The sequence below is a fragment of the Hyperolius riggenbachi genome, chromosome 10, assembly GCF_040937935.1.
Source record: "Hyperolius riggenbachi isolate aHypRig1 chromosome 10, aHypRig1.pri, whole genome shotgun sequence".
Taxonomy (NCBI): Eukaryota; Metazoa; Chordata; class Amphibia; order Anura; family Hyperoliidae; genus Hyperolius; species Hyperolius riggenbachi.
Genome location: NC_090655.1, coordinates 114,470,109 through 114,485,026, shown reverse-complemented (window position 1 = coordinate 114,485,026; position 14,918 = coordinate 114,470,109). Strand labels below are relative to the sequence as shown.

At 44.1% G+C, this 14,918-nt stretch overlaps 1 protein-coding gene across 3 annotated transcripts in view; it reads right to left on the bottom strand.

The window, feature by feature from the left end:
* TLL2 (tolloid like 2) overlaps positions 1-14,918 on the bottom strand; it is a 222,565-nt gene that overhangs the window by 59,552 nt on the left and 148,095 nt on the right. For 2 of the 3 annotated variants that reach the window (XM_068257566.1, XM_068257567.1), the window contains one exon: positions 6,808-6,986. In XM_068257566.1, the coding sequence (XP_068113667.1) occupies positions 6,808-6,986 (179 nt within the window). The remainder of the gene's footprint in view (positions 1-6,807; positions 6,987-14,918) is intronic. The other variant, XM_068257568.1, reaches the window with a different exon arrangement.

Below are 14,918 nucleotides of genomic sequence, written 5' to 3'. Positions count from 1 at the left end.
ATCATACATGTTATCTTTTTGCGGTAATATTAAAATTCAAGGATTGTGTGCATGCTAGATGGCTCTCAGCTGCAGCAGCTTGCTGGAGCTCCTTCTGCCAATAATCTAGCATGTGTAAGGCAGCCTCCAACTATACTTGTGGTGTCACAGAGAGATCCAAAGTGTCAGATCATTTAGGGTGAAGGCATTCTTTTTACCCATCCCACTCTCTTGTGCGCTGTAGGTTGTCCTTCCTCTCTGCGCCATACAGTGGCGTAACTACAAGCCACCAGGCCCCCTGCAAGAATTTGGATGCCCACCCCCCTCCCCCCCAGGTGCTCGCTCAGGGCCATTTTTGACAGGCAGGAGGGGTTGCAGCATGAGAGGAGAGCATTGGACATTGGCGGGGAGGGGGGGGGGGGGGGGACAGCTTCCCCCCCTTACCTCGGGCTCTCCTCTCAGCACTTCCCCTCCAGCATCTATCACTGGCAGCAGCGGTGGCAGCAACACATACCTCCATCCACCACGGAGGTCTCCGCTCTCTAAGTGCTTCACGCTACTTCCTGTTTAAACAGGAAGTTGCGTGAAGCACTTAGAGATTGGAGACCTCCGCTGTGGATGGAGGTATGTGTTGCCGCCGCTGCTGGCAGTGATAGATGCTGGAGGGGGAGCGCTGAGAGGAGAGCCCAAGGTGAGGGGGGGGGAAAGACGGTTCCTTCAGGAAGTAGCGTGAAGCACTTAGAGATCGGAGACCTCCACGGTGGATAGAGGTACTGTATGTGTTGCTGCTGCCACTGTGATAGATGCTGGAGGGGGAGCGCTGAGAGGAGAGCCCGAAAGTGAGGGGGGGACTGCGACCCCTCCTGCCCCCCAAAAAAGCCCCCCCCCACGGGTGCAGGGGCTGCATCCCCTATTGTTACGCCCCTGGTGCCATAGCAACAGTACATGTCACAAGCCTGCAGGACAGCAACATCTGTGTACAGCACTTAGTCCTGAACTGTCCCCCAAAAGATAGAGTCCTGATCCCAGTGAGCATTAACTGTTATGTGGATTTATTTCAGAGAAGCAGAAGTAAACAGGATATTCATACTCCCTAATAGCTAAACTCCCCTGTGCAGCCTAAGGGCTTGATTCACAAAGCCGTGCAAACATGAAGTGCCGTTTGCGGACTTTTGCGTGCGCAAAATGCCGCAATTCGCGCGATCGCAGGACTTTGAGCGCGCAAAAGTCCGCGAACGGCACTTCACGTGCTAACACCCGTGCTAAACAGTTTGCACGGCTTTGTGAATCAAGCCCCAAATGTAAGAGGTGTTAAAATATTTATCTAATGCTAGTGGTAGAAAACGCAAAAATAAATGAAATACTACATTTTAGTTTAATCTTTAATGTGTATTATCCATATTAATTAATTCAATTCCAAACATATTTTCTCTCCCGGTTTCCTTCCTGACTAACCCAAATAACCCCACCAATACTCGCCTACAGATGTTCTCAACTTTAGGCGTTACTTGGTCCTGCTCACTCAAGTATGGGTTTCTGGAATCAAGCCTCAGGTCAAAGCGCCTTCCCACAGTGAAGAATGCAAGGTGGGATAAGCCACAGGTCAACCATGTCCCCTCCCTGTAGGATGGGGATGGACAAATGAAAGCCCATTGCACACCACCCTACCACTGACAACATCAAGAGGGACAGTGGGTGGTAGCACAGGCTTTGCCTTTTCCCATTAGGAGTAAAAGGTTAGGAATACTGATACAACACTGAACCTTGGTTCAACTAGTGAAGGAAAAAATGGCACAGCAACAGCCTGCAATCATTTGATTGCAGCATGTACAAGGCAAATTAGGTAGTGTTGACTGCTTCTAAATATTTGCACCAATATATATCTCTGAAGGAAATACAGTAAGTTACTTAGAAAATCCCAGAAAACAGCTTTCCTCTTGGAAAAACAAAAGAAAAAAACAGGGTGGCATCACCCCCTCCTACACCTAGCATCACTAGAGCCAAGTCATGCAAATAGATAGAGTACTGGTTAAAGGAGTTATCAGGGCAAATCTATGAAAAAAAGAGTGGTACTTACCGGGGGGCTTCCTCCAGCCCCAAGCTCCCAGGACCTCCCTCGCCGCAGCTCTGAAGTCAGCTCTGTACTGCGCCTGCGCGATCGTGCTGTCAATCACCGACACGTGGGCCAGAGCGGACTGTGCAGGCGCAGAACTACTGCGCCTGCGCAGTCCGCTCCAGCCCACGTGTCGGTGATTGACAGCGCCGATCGCGCAGGCGCAGTACAGAGCGACTCATCGCTGGGGACCGGGTCGGAGCTCCGGCGAACGGCTGACTTAAGAGCTGCGGCGAGGGAGGTCCTGGGAGCTTGGGGCTGGAGGAAGCCCCCGGTAAGTACCACTCTTTCATAGATTTGCCCTGATAACTCCTTTAAAGACACCACACTTGGCACAGGAGACCAGGGTTTAAATCCTGACTGGAGCGTGTAACGTATGCAGTAAGAAGTCCTTGGGCAAGACTCCATAATGTTCCAGGTTGGCCTATTGAAGGCCTATATACAAATGTTACATTATTATTACCCAGTAGGCGCAGCTAATCAGACACCAGACCTGGGCCAAACCTTTATTCACCTTTACTTCAGGCTACTGCACAAACAACATTTATTATAGACATAAATGAAAATAGTTTAAAAAAATCCTTACAAGCTCACAGTATTATATAGAAGTTATAAAAAACTGCATGAAATAAATGTAATGCATTAAATTATATAAAATTCAAAAAATGTGGCAGTTACAGCAGGCCTCATTCCTGCGTTGGCCACAGGAACAGCAATCTTTCACCACCTTCAGCACCCAGTATATAATTTGCTCATAATTACATTGGATTATGCAAAATTATTTTCCTGGAACCTAACAGGAATAGGAAAAATGTGTAATGTAATATTTTTTTTTAAAAATTTGCCTGTTACACCAGGCCTCACGACGCCCTTGGCTATATGGAGAGCTATCCTGAACCACTTTCTGCACCCAGTATGTCATTTGTTCCTACTTACATTGAATTATGCAAAATTATTTGCCTGGCGCATGACTGTTTTATATTAGGCATTGAATATTAAAGTTTTAAATTTTTACTAATTTCTGATATTTCAGGCCTCTCATACAGTGAATGTAAGTCAAATGTTGAATGTAAGTCAAATGTTGGCCCATGTTACAGTGCCTGCAAGTAAACAAGAAAAGTAAAATTTTTAGGCATCTCACACATTGGCTGCACCTAATTTTTAGCCAGGCAAACACGGCAGCCATTCTAAAGACCTTAACTTTAAACATTTAGAAACTATATGTGATTGTTGGCATTTATGCATGGAATAAAGTGGGTAAGCATATTTTTTGAGGAACATTTCGGGCCTCGATACCCCTCCGCCATGCCATGTCCAGGTTTTTGTACACTTTATACACCTATGGCTGCAAAGATGCCCTGAAGTTTTTTTATGTTCACCTGCCATTAAAGTCAACATAACTCGCCTCAAATTTCCGGTTTGCAAATTGTGTTGTTTGGTCATGCTTAATCCTAAGTAATGATAATTACATGTAAGCTTTATGATATGTACCTTATCAGCAGAGGATGACACAGATGACAGATAGATTCCTCCAGAGAGGATATCCAACTGACATTTTAAAAACAGCACATGACAGACTATCTAGAGGAGTGGAGGGACGTCGCGGACGGAATAGACACACAGACCGTGTTCCTTTTGTCACTAGATACAATACGCAGAGTGAGGACATAGCCAAGATAATTAGGAGGCATTGGTACCTCCTGGCTGATAGTTTTCCTGAAATATCCCATTTTCAGCATCCCCCACTGGTGTCATACAAGAGAGCACTGAACCTGAGAGACCAATTGGTACATGCAGATATGGGACATGCTGATATGGGTAGATCAGACACAGAAAGAAAAGGAACTTTTCCGTGCCTCAACTGTGTACATTGTGGCTCTGTGACAAGGGGCGAATACATCAGTCACCCACACACTGGCAAGAAATTTAGGATCAATGGCTATTATACCTGTGATACGGCCTTTGTGATCTATGCTCTGAAATGCCCGTGTGGACTTTTATATGTGGGACAGACCACACAGAAATTTAAAAAAAGACTGTCCTCACATAAACATGCAATAAGAGAAAAACTAGTGGACCAAGCCGTTCCCTACCACTTTGTGGCAGCTAACCATCATGTCAGCCAACTCAAATTCCAAATTATAGAGCAGGTACAGCCATTAAGGAGGGGTGGGGATAGGGAGAGGAGATTGCTATGAAGGGAGGCCCATTGGATCAAGAGGCTGGACACCATGGAACCCAGGGGACTCAACAGAGAACTGGACCTCATGCCTTTTATATGAGTGTCCCCGCAGTCCATGCTGCCCAGCCTCATTATAATATTACAATATCTAACATGCACTAATACATAAATGCATGTCTTTGTGGTTTTTTTCTATACTTTTTTCTATGTGTTTTTTAGGGGTACATGGGCTCCACTTCCGCTTGTTCCTCTCCCACTCTCCTCCCCTCTGTTCTGCTTCTGTCCTCCCATCCTATTCCTATGCAGCTCCCTCTGCCTGGGTTTACCTATTAAGACATGTTTGTGAACGGTTTTGTTTAACAACATAAGTTTGATTTCTATGTATGTCCAATATCAATAGCTATGACATCCATGCTGCGCTGATATACTGCGCAGTATTTTAGCGGCCCGTTGCTGAGCAACAGATCCACGCTTTCCTGCATGAGGTAGACACCCTGGCTTCCTGTTTACATCTGTGACGTATGAGCGGAAATTCTTCCGCTCACGTCACCAGTTGCCGGGCAGAAGGGGAGTGGGCGGCGCATAGCCGCCCTCTCCCTCACGTAGTGCGGAGGTTTCCCCTCCGGTCTGCCGCAGGCGTGGCCGTGTGGGGATGGACTCCCGCACAGCAGCCCGGCATAGGATAGCCGTTTGCCTCATGCGGAGATAAGCTAGTGCGGGAGAGAGAGGTGGGACTCCATTTCAAACGACCCTATGAGGTAGGCAGCAGTATAGTTCTCTATCAGGTCCACTAGGTAAGACCTGATCCTACTGGTTGTTGTTTGTTCACACAAACCGGATTGGCTGCCAGACATACATGTTGTCGTTATATAAGCTTGTTTATTCATTGTTTGACTTTGTCATGCACAGCTTAGCTTGAGAAAGAGGCTACGTTGCCTCGAAACGTCGCTTATCGGCTGTTAGCATGTTTTTTATCCATTAAAGAGCATAAATACTATTGATGGTGCCGGCTCCATTCCTTTTTGCCACTATCAATCTGGAGTGTTGCCAGAAAAAGCCGCGGCACATCACCGTCAAGTCCCAGGGGAGTGCTCCACCAACTACCAATACCTTATCAGTGTTAGTAAATCAACCCCATAACATTTTCTTGTTTGTTTAGTTTTCATGCTCTTTTGAAAAGACACCATTCTGAATTTTTTAATTCTGGGAATACAGTTTTTGTGGCAGATAGATGGCTTGATAGATAATTTCCGACATATCCGATCTGATATTGATCATTTTTCAGATCAATTTTCTCATAGAAGTAAATAAAAAGTTGATCAGAAAATCGACTGGCCAGTAAATCTGGCGAAAAAACTAATTGTGTATCCCCAGCATAATGATTTGATTCTTCTGGCTGTTACTATCTTGTTATTATCATCTTACTAAATGTAGACACATTTTTGTCCTGCTTTATCAAGACATAATCATTAAAAACAAACAATTGTATTTTCAAACAGATAACCTGCAAGTCACCTTAGCCCAACAATGACATTGATTTGAAAAGAGAACAATAAGCTAAATGAACACTAAACTTTTGTTAGTTTAGATTTGAGTGAGGATGGTTCCAACCCTTTGCAACAGGAACCTTTAGGGATTATTTCCAGTAGGAGCTACATCGGGTTTCTGCCATGGCTCACATTCTGCTGTGTAGTTGCAGCCTGAATCACTAATCTGCTGCGTGCTGCATAAATCTGCAGCATGCCGTTTCCACTGAAGTGCGATCTGGATGGCAAGCCATGTTACAGATAGGCAGTGAATCTGTGCAGCGATGTAAGTCTATAGCTAGTGGAGACGAGCCCTTGGTATGGGTGTGTTGCTGTGGGGGAGGCTTTCATTCCCTTCCTGTCCCCATTACCATCAGAAATCTAAACATGAAGCCTAAGATCATAGACACAGGATGGAAGGGATAGCAATAAAAGTCCACCTAAGACTTAAAGCTTCCATGAGTTATATAAAAAAGTAATTACAGTAGAGTCTCAGTTATCCAGCTCTGACGGTAATCAGCTGATGTCAGATAAGCGTGCTTTATGGTTGCTTGACACTCAATGTCGAAAAAAGGACTAGCTAATACAGTACTATACAGTACATACCATGAACGCTGTATTAAATGTTAAAATACAGTAATTGAAAGTATATTAACATTGGGGGAGCCATGGAACCCAGTCTTTAAGCACAGCAGAGCCAACAAACAGCCTAAGAAGTTGACCTTTGTTACTGTGAGTACTGCCGGTGATTTGTGCTGGTTGGTTGAGACTGTTGGTTGGTTAGTTGAGTTCTGGATAAACAGGACTCTACAGTATATGTTTGTATTAGATGGTGGAAAATGCTTCCAAACATTTTGCACACTATTCAATACTAAAAGATTCTGCTTAGATGAAGTGTGAACTTTCTGTTCATGTGTTCTGTTCTAAACAACACCACAATTACAAAAGTCGAAAGTATGCACTGAAAGAAGGAGAATAATATGGTGCAGATCCCCATGTCCTCTTACCTTGCTGTATATTTTCTCTTACAATGGTAACATGCTCATCTCGATCAGGCCGGGTATGTTCATGCCAAAAACCAACAACATGGCCCAATTCATGGACCACTATCCCAAATTTATCACAGTTTTTTCCTATGGATATGGCCTGAGCACCTCCTCCCCGACGACCTACATATGAACAGCAGCTTAAAAGATTTTAAAAACAATTATAAATAATACTCTACAACATGTATATTGTACATATTTCTATGGCCAGTGCTCTACAAATTCACACAGACTTTATATTTAGAAGCATCATGTTATGCTATCAGAAAACACCAGTTAAATACCAACATGACTATAAATATACATACTTCAATAAGTCCCTGTCCAATTGCAAATTTCACTGAATGTGTTTAATTATAAGATCAGTAGTAACAGATGGTGCCACCTGTAGGCTTCATGTAACAATTTACAATACACCCTTTGCATGCTGCTTTGCGTATGAATGAATCAGGGGCAGGAGTGAGAAATGGCAGATATTGCACTGAGCCCAGTTGGCCAACTAATTCTCAAAGTTTATAAGAGCTTTCATAGCAGTGGTTGAAGCTGTGACTACACACCATGGGGTCCTGTTGAAACAAACAAAATGAAGCTCCAGGAGGGAATCTCTGGTGGGGCAGTCTAAGAGATGCAAATAATTCTGAGCTGATGCAAATTATGCAAATACAGTTTGAAAATGGACCAATTGCATTTCACCTTTTGTTGCAATTTAGTTTTCCGGAAAGCTAAACCTGCAGTCAAGACTGCTCCAACTGCACATATAAAAGTACCGGTTTATTACCCCTTGCCATGGAAAAAGAACTAAGACATGGGCCCTGATTCAATTAATGGACAACTGTAGCAAGAGTGCTATAGAGGCTGCAATATTTATTTCCAGCAATACCAGTTGCCTGGCTATCCTGTTAAGCCTCTGCCTCTAATACGTTTAGCCATAGACCCTGAACAAGCATGCAGCAGATCGGTTGTTTTAGACAATATTGTCAGATCTGACAAGGTTAGCTGCATGCTCGTTTCAGGTGTGTAATTCAGACACAACTACAGCCAAATAGACCATCAGAGCTGCCAGACAACTGGTATTGCTTAAAAGGAAATAAATATGGCAGCCTCCATTCCCCTCTTGCTACAGTTGTCCTTTAACTTTTCTCCTGTTTTTTCTAACAATAAATATTTTCTCACCATATCAATAAAATGCATTTTAGGCAACACCAAGCAAGGAAATTCTTAAAATAAGTTTGATATTACTTGTCTACCTTCTTTATAGTACTTTTTCAATTGTTAGATGCTGAAAAGTTAATTTATAAATAAGATGAAAAATGATCTAATATATATGGTAAATAATCCAAACAACAGTCGACAAACAGTTGGTATTTAATCTGGTCCAAGATTGTAGTTAGGTGCAAATATATATTCTTCTATAACAATACATTTAGATAACTTTATTAACTACTCAGCCCAACAAATTTGTTAATCTTCCAAGTACATTAATCATACATTCCAGCACGCAGCTATGGAATGGCCTAATGAGATGCAAATAATACCAAGATAATGCAGGATTATACAAATTCTGTATGCAAATTTATACAGCTTAAAAATTGAACACTTGGAATTCCACAATGACTGGATTTGATTGGTCCATTTTCAAGCTGAATGAACTTGCATAAAAACTGCATAATACAGCTTTGGTCATTTGAATTTTTTTAGTATACGCATCTATAAAAAAAAATTGGAAAACAGCAAAACATAAAAAGTCCAATATGTAGACTTAGTCCATCTCATCATAAAGTAGCTTTGCTCACTTTACTCAGACCAGATTTGGCTCTCTGTAGCTATACTTGCTCTGTTGGCAGAGAAGGATTTGTAAAGGGGCAAAAAGTTTATTAACAGCTATGATCCATCTCATTGCAGTAGGTGAGCCATACTTCTCCACTGAACGGATTTTCTTTTTGGCATAGTAGTATGAACGAATCATACAGGTAAATACCGGTACATGGTTTATAAATATATTTTTTTACTGTTCCTTTATTTAACCACTTTATAAAGACCCTAGGAATATTTAAATAGGGAATACAACTCTGCTGAGCTGTAATGTTGCAGAACTGTTGTCAAGAAGTTGAACTTTCACTGGGAGGAGGTTGTGGATGGGATCAGGTGATCTTTGCTGTGATCCTATGTGGGTGATAATAATATAGGGTAACAAATTTGAATATCTGTTACTTCAATTAAATTAAATCTTGCTGCTGGAGCAAATTAATATTTTGATATTGCAAAATGTAATAAAAAAATGTAGGTACTTTTTTCCTTTTAAGAATTGTATTTTAATGTAATGCAATTACAGTATACAGGTAGTCCCTGGTTAATGAACGAGATAAGGAATGTAGGTTCATTCTTAACCTGAATGTGTTCTTAACCAGCTGAGCGGTCTGGACGAGCTCAGCTCGTCCAACACCGCCAGCGGCTGCCGCTCAGGCCCTGCTGGGCCGATTTGAATGAAATAAAAAGCAGCACACGCAGCCGGCACTTTGCCAGCCGCGTGTGCTGCCTGATCGCCGCCGCTCTGCGGCGATTCGCCGCGAGCAGCGGCGAAAGAGGGTCCCCCCAGCCGCCTGAGCCCAGCGTAGCCGGAACAAAAAGTTCCGGCCAGCGCTAAGGGCTGGATCGGAGGCGGCTGACGTCAGGACGTCGGCTGACGTCGATGACGTCACTCCGCTCGTCGCTATGGCGACGATATAAGCAAAACAAGGAAGGCCGCTCATTGCGGCCTTCCTTGTTTATTCTGGGCGCCGGAGGCGATCGGAAGATCGCCTCCGGAGCGCCCTCTAGTGGGCTTTCATGCAGCCAACTTTCAGTTGGCTGCATGAAATAGTTTTTTTTTTATTTAAAAAAAACCCTCCCGCAGCCACCCTGGCGATTTAATCAGAACGCCAGGGTGGTTAAAGGACCACTATCGCGAAAAAAAGTAGGCATTTGAAATCTGACAGAACCGACAGGTTTTGGGACAATCCATCTCCTCATAGGGTATTTCAAGGGTTTGCTTTGTTTTCAACAGCATTTCCTGAACAGCAGTTTAACTGCCAAAATAGCAAGATACCAGCCAGCCTCCCTAATCACTTGCACACTATTATGTCAGTTAGATTTTGCAACTGTTGTTCAGGAAATGCTGTTGAAAACAAAGAAAGCCCTGAGAATCCCACTTAAAAAGATGGACTGGCCCAAAACCTGTCATCTGTCACATTTTAACTGCCTACTTTTTTCGCGATAGTGGTCCTTTAAGTCGGAACACTGCGCCATCTCTGTCCCCTGTACCTCATCTGTGCCCCCCTGTGCCTCCAGTGTCCCCTTCTGTGTCACACCTGCCCTCTGTGCCGGCTTATACAAGTTTAAAAGCCATTTTTTCTTAGAATTTTTTAAAAATAGATTTTCTAAAAAACTACAAGTCCAATTTGAAAAAAAAGGGTTTGAATTGTTCCCATGGTAACACTGAATCCATGCCGTTTGTATCGGCAGGTCGTTTGTAAGTCGGGCGTTCGTAAGTCGGGGACTATCTGTACAAAGAAATAGCCTGAACAATCAAATATAGCCCAACTAAACCAAAACTAAACAAAGGCAAATGATCAAAGCAAAGCAATAAGAAAAGCAATCATGTTGATTAGTGTAAATTAAGTATGGATAAAGTAGAAGTGTTTTTATAATGTGTTTTATAGACGTATAAGTGTTTTTTCAATAACTCAAAATCTCAAGAAATCTCCAGGCCTCCTGAAAAATCTCTTGTGATCATGTACATGCTTGCACCTCTCCCTACAGATTTAAAGTGAACCCAGCACCATTTTTAGCACTCAGGGCATCTCAACAGCACATTAAAAATGCATACTAACAATGTGGCTTATTGTTACAAAATTCAATTCTCCCTCTTCTTTTCACATTTATATGTCTGTTAGAGGCTTTTATTGCTCTACTTCAGGGGTCTGCCATCTGCAGAAAGAGCAGCCAGCGGGGGGGGGGGGGGGGGGGGGGTGTTAATACACTGTACTTCAAACAGTCTAGAGAGTCGCACTTGATTACATTCATACCTTCCCTAAGGGAGGAGCTATTAGAAACCAGGACACATAATTGATCATGTTCCTTTGGCTGGGAGCGTTTGGCACATGCACAGTTGCAATTGTTACAAACCGTGCAAGCACAGAACACTCTTGAGCACGGCAGGGCGATCTAAGGGGGGGCTCAAACTAGGGTCACACATGTAGCTTTTGCAGGGGACAGCTGCTGAATGAATCGGCACAGAATGTCAGTGCAGGACCAGAAGGACTACAGGGGCCTAGAAGAAGCTCTAGGCAAGTTGAACTGTCCAGATTTCATTCACTTTATGTTTCCTTTAATTCTTGTTTTTAATCATGGATACATTTAGGGAACAGTTTAATACCTGAACTTTTGTCTTTTTTTTTAGTTTATTTCCACAAGGAATTTCCAGCTAAAAAACACCTGCTGAATTCTCACTTGAGCCCTTATTCAAGTCACCTTGGCCCGTATGCAATTCACCTTTTCTCCTGAATTTTCTTCCAGGAGATAATTTTTCATCCTCCATTCAATACAACTTTTCAGCACTTTATAATTGAAAGAATATTTGAAAAATTTAAAAAGTAGTTAAAAAAAGGACTATCAAAATTATTTTGAGTGTTTTGAGTGAGTTCTTTATAATGCCTGAAGAAGAAACGTAAGAAGAAAGTTTCAAAAGATTGCAGTAAACCATGTACAGTAAACCATGTACAGTTAGTAATTAAAGTTATCACCGGAATCAACGTTTGTTGGTTTGATGTCTGCATTTCTTGCTTGTTGGTGGTTTAAAAGGCATATTATTGACAAGTTTGAAAATATCACCAAGCAGAAAACTCAGAAGAAAAGTTAATTGCATATGGGCCTTTATCTGCTACGATTTCTCCTAGGAAATTATTTTTTAGCTTCTAAAATAACTTTTCAGCACTCTGCAATTGGAGAAGTACCAAAAACTAGGTGAACAAGTACTATCAAAAATAATTCTGAGTATTTTCTTACTGTTTGGCGGCTTAAAATGCATTTTATTGATAGGAGAAAAAGTGAATTAAAGGGCCTTTGGCAATTCACTTTTTCTCCTAGGTAATATTTTTACACCTTGTCATAAAATGCTAATTTAAGCCACCAGCAAGCAAGAAAATACTCAGAATAATGTTAATAATACTTTTCACCAACTTTTAGTTACTTTTTCATTTGTAAAATGCCTAAAAGTTATTTTAAAGCGAATATGAAAATTATCTCATAGGAGATAACTCAGGAGTAAAAGTTAATTGCATATGGGCCCTTGTCATAAAATGCTTTTTAACCACTTCCCGACCGCCGTATTGACAATTGGCGGCCGGGAAGTGGACCCCGTAAGGACCGCCGTATTGACAAATGGCGGCGGTCCTTGTAGGGGCATGGGCGGAGCGATCGCGTCATCCATGACGCGATCCTCCGCCGGCGCCTGTCTCTGCTCACCCGCCGCAACATCCCGCCGGCCATACGGAAGCGCCGGCGGGATGTTAACCCGACGATCGCCGCATACAAAGTGTATAATACAAAGTGTCCGAGGGACCACCAGGGCAGGCTGCAGCCACCCTATGTCGCACCCAAGCACAGCGATTTCTCCCCCCCCTGCCCCAGATCGCCCACAGCACCCCTCAGACGCCCCCCTGCCCACCCCCCAGACCCCTGTTTGCACCCAATCACCCCCCTAATCACCCATCAATCACTCCCTGTCACTATCTGTCAACGCGATTTTTTTTACCCCTCCCCCTGCCCCCTCCTGATCACCCCCACCCCTCAGATTCTCCCCAGACCCCCCCCCCCCCTGTGTACTGTATGCATCTATCCCCCCTGATCACCTGTCAATCACCCATCAATCACCCCCTATCACCACCTGTCACTGTTACCCATCAGATCAGACCCTAATCTTCCCCTTGCGGGCACCCAATCACCCGCCTGTTCTTCCCTGTAATAACCCACTGATCACCTGTCAATCACCTGTCAATCACCCATCAATCACCCCCTGTCACTGCCACCCATCAATCACCCCCTGTCACTGCCACCCATCAATCAGCCCCTAACCTGCCCCTTGCGGGCAATCTGATCACCCACCCACACCAATAGATCGCCCGCAGATCTGACATCAGATCACCACCCTAGCGCAGTGTTTATATCTATTCTCTCCTCTAAACACCCACTAATTACCCATCAATCACCCATCAATCACCCCCTATCACCACCTGTCACTGTTACCCATCAGATCAGACCCTAATCTGCCCCTTGCGGGCACCCAATCACCCGCCTACATGCTAAGATTGCCCTCAGACCCCCCCTTATCAATTCGCCAGTGCAATATTTACATCTGTGCTTCCCTGTAATAACCCACTGAACCCCTGTCAATCACCTGTCAATCACCCATCAATCACCCCCTGTCACTGCCACCCATCAATCAGCCCCTAACCTGCCCCTTGCAGGCAATCTGATCACCCACCCACACCAATAGATCGCCCGCAGATCCGACATCGGATCACCACCCAAGCGCAGTGTTTACATCTATTGTCTCCTCTAAACACCCACTAATTACCCATCAATCACCCCTTATCACCACCTGTCACTGTTACCCATCAGATCAGACCCTAATCTGCCCCTTGCGGGCACCCAATCACCCGCCTACACACTCAGATTGCCCTCAGACCCCCCCCTTATCAATTTGCCAGGGCATTATTTACATCTGTCCTTCCCTGTAATGACCCACTGATCACCCATCAATCACCCCCTGTCACTGCCACCCATCAATCACCCCCTGTCACTGCCACCCATCAATCAGCCCCTAACCTGCCCCTTGTGGGCAATCTGATCACCCACCCACACCAATAAATCGCCCGCAGATCCAACATCAGATCACCTCCCACGTGCAGTGTTTACATCTGTTCTCTCCTCCAAACATCCACTAATTACCCATCAATCACCCCCTGTCACTGCTACCCATCCGATTAGACCCCTATCTGCCCCTAGGGCACTCAATCACCCGCCCATACCCTCAGAACGCCCTCAGACCCCAGCCCTGATCACCTCGCCAGTGCATTGCTTGCATCTATTCCCCCCTTTAATCACACCTTGAGACACCCATCAATCACCTCCTGTCACCCCCTAGCACACCTACCCATCAGATCAGGCCCTAATTTGCCCCGTGTGGGCTCCTGATCACTCGGCCAAACCCTCAGATCCCCCTCAGACCCCCTTCCGATCACCTCCCCAGTGTATTGATTGCATCTATTTTCCCCTCTAACCACCCCCTGAGACACCCATCAATCACCTCCTGTCACCCCCTAGCACTCCTATCCATCAGATCAGGCCCAATACAACCTGTCATCTAAAAGGCCACCCTGCTTATGACCGGTTCCACAAAATTCGCCCCCTCATAGACCACCTGTCATCAAAATTTTCAGATGCTTATACCCCTGAACAGTCATTTTGAGACATTTGGTTTCCAGACTACTCACGGTTTTGGGCCCGTAAAATGCCAGGGCGGTATAGGAACCCCACAAACTGACCCCATTTTAGAAAAAAAGACACCCCAATGTATTCTGTTAGGTGTATGACGAATTCATAGAAGATTTTATTTTTTGTCAAAAGTTAGCGGAAATTGATTTTTTTTTTTTTTCACAAAGTGTCATTTTTCACTAACTTGTGACAAAAAATAAAATCTTCTATGAACTCGCCATACACCTAATGGAATACCTTGGGGTGTCTTCTTTCTAAAATGGGGTCACTTGTGGGGTTCCTATACTGCCCTGGCATTTTAGGGGCCCTAAACCGTGAGGAGTAGTCTAGAAAACAAATGCCTCAAAATAACCTGTGATTAGGACGTTGGGCCCCTTAGCGTACCTAGGCTGCAAAAAAGTGTCACACATGTGGTATCGCCGTACTCAGGAGAAGTAGTATAATGTGTTTTGGGGTGTATTTTTACACATACCCATGCTGGGTGGGAGAACTCTCTGTAAATGGACAATTGTGTGTAAAAAAAAAATCAAACAATTGTC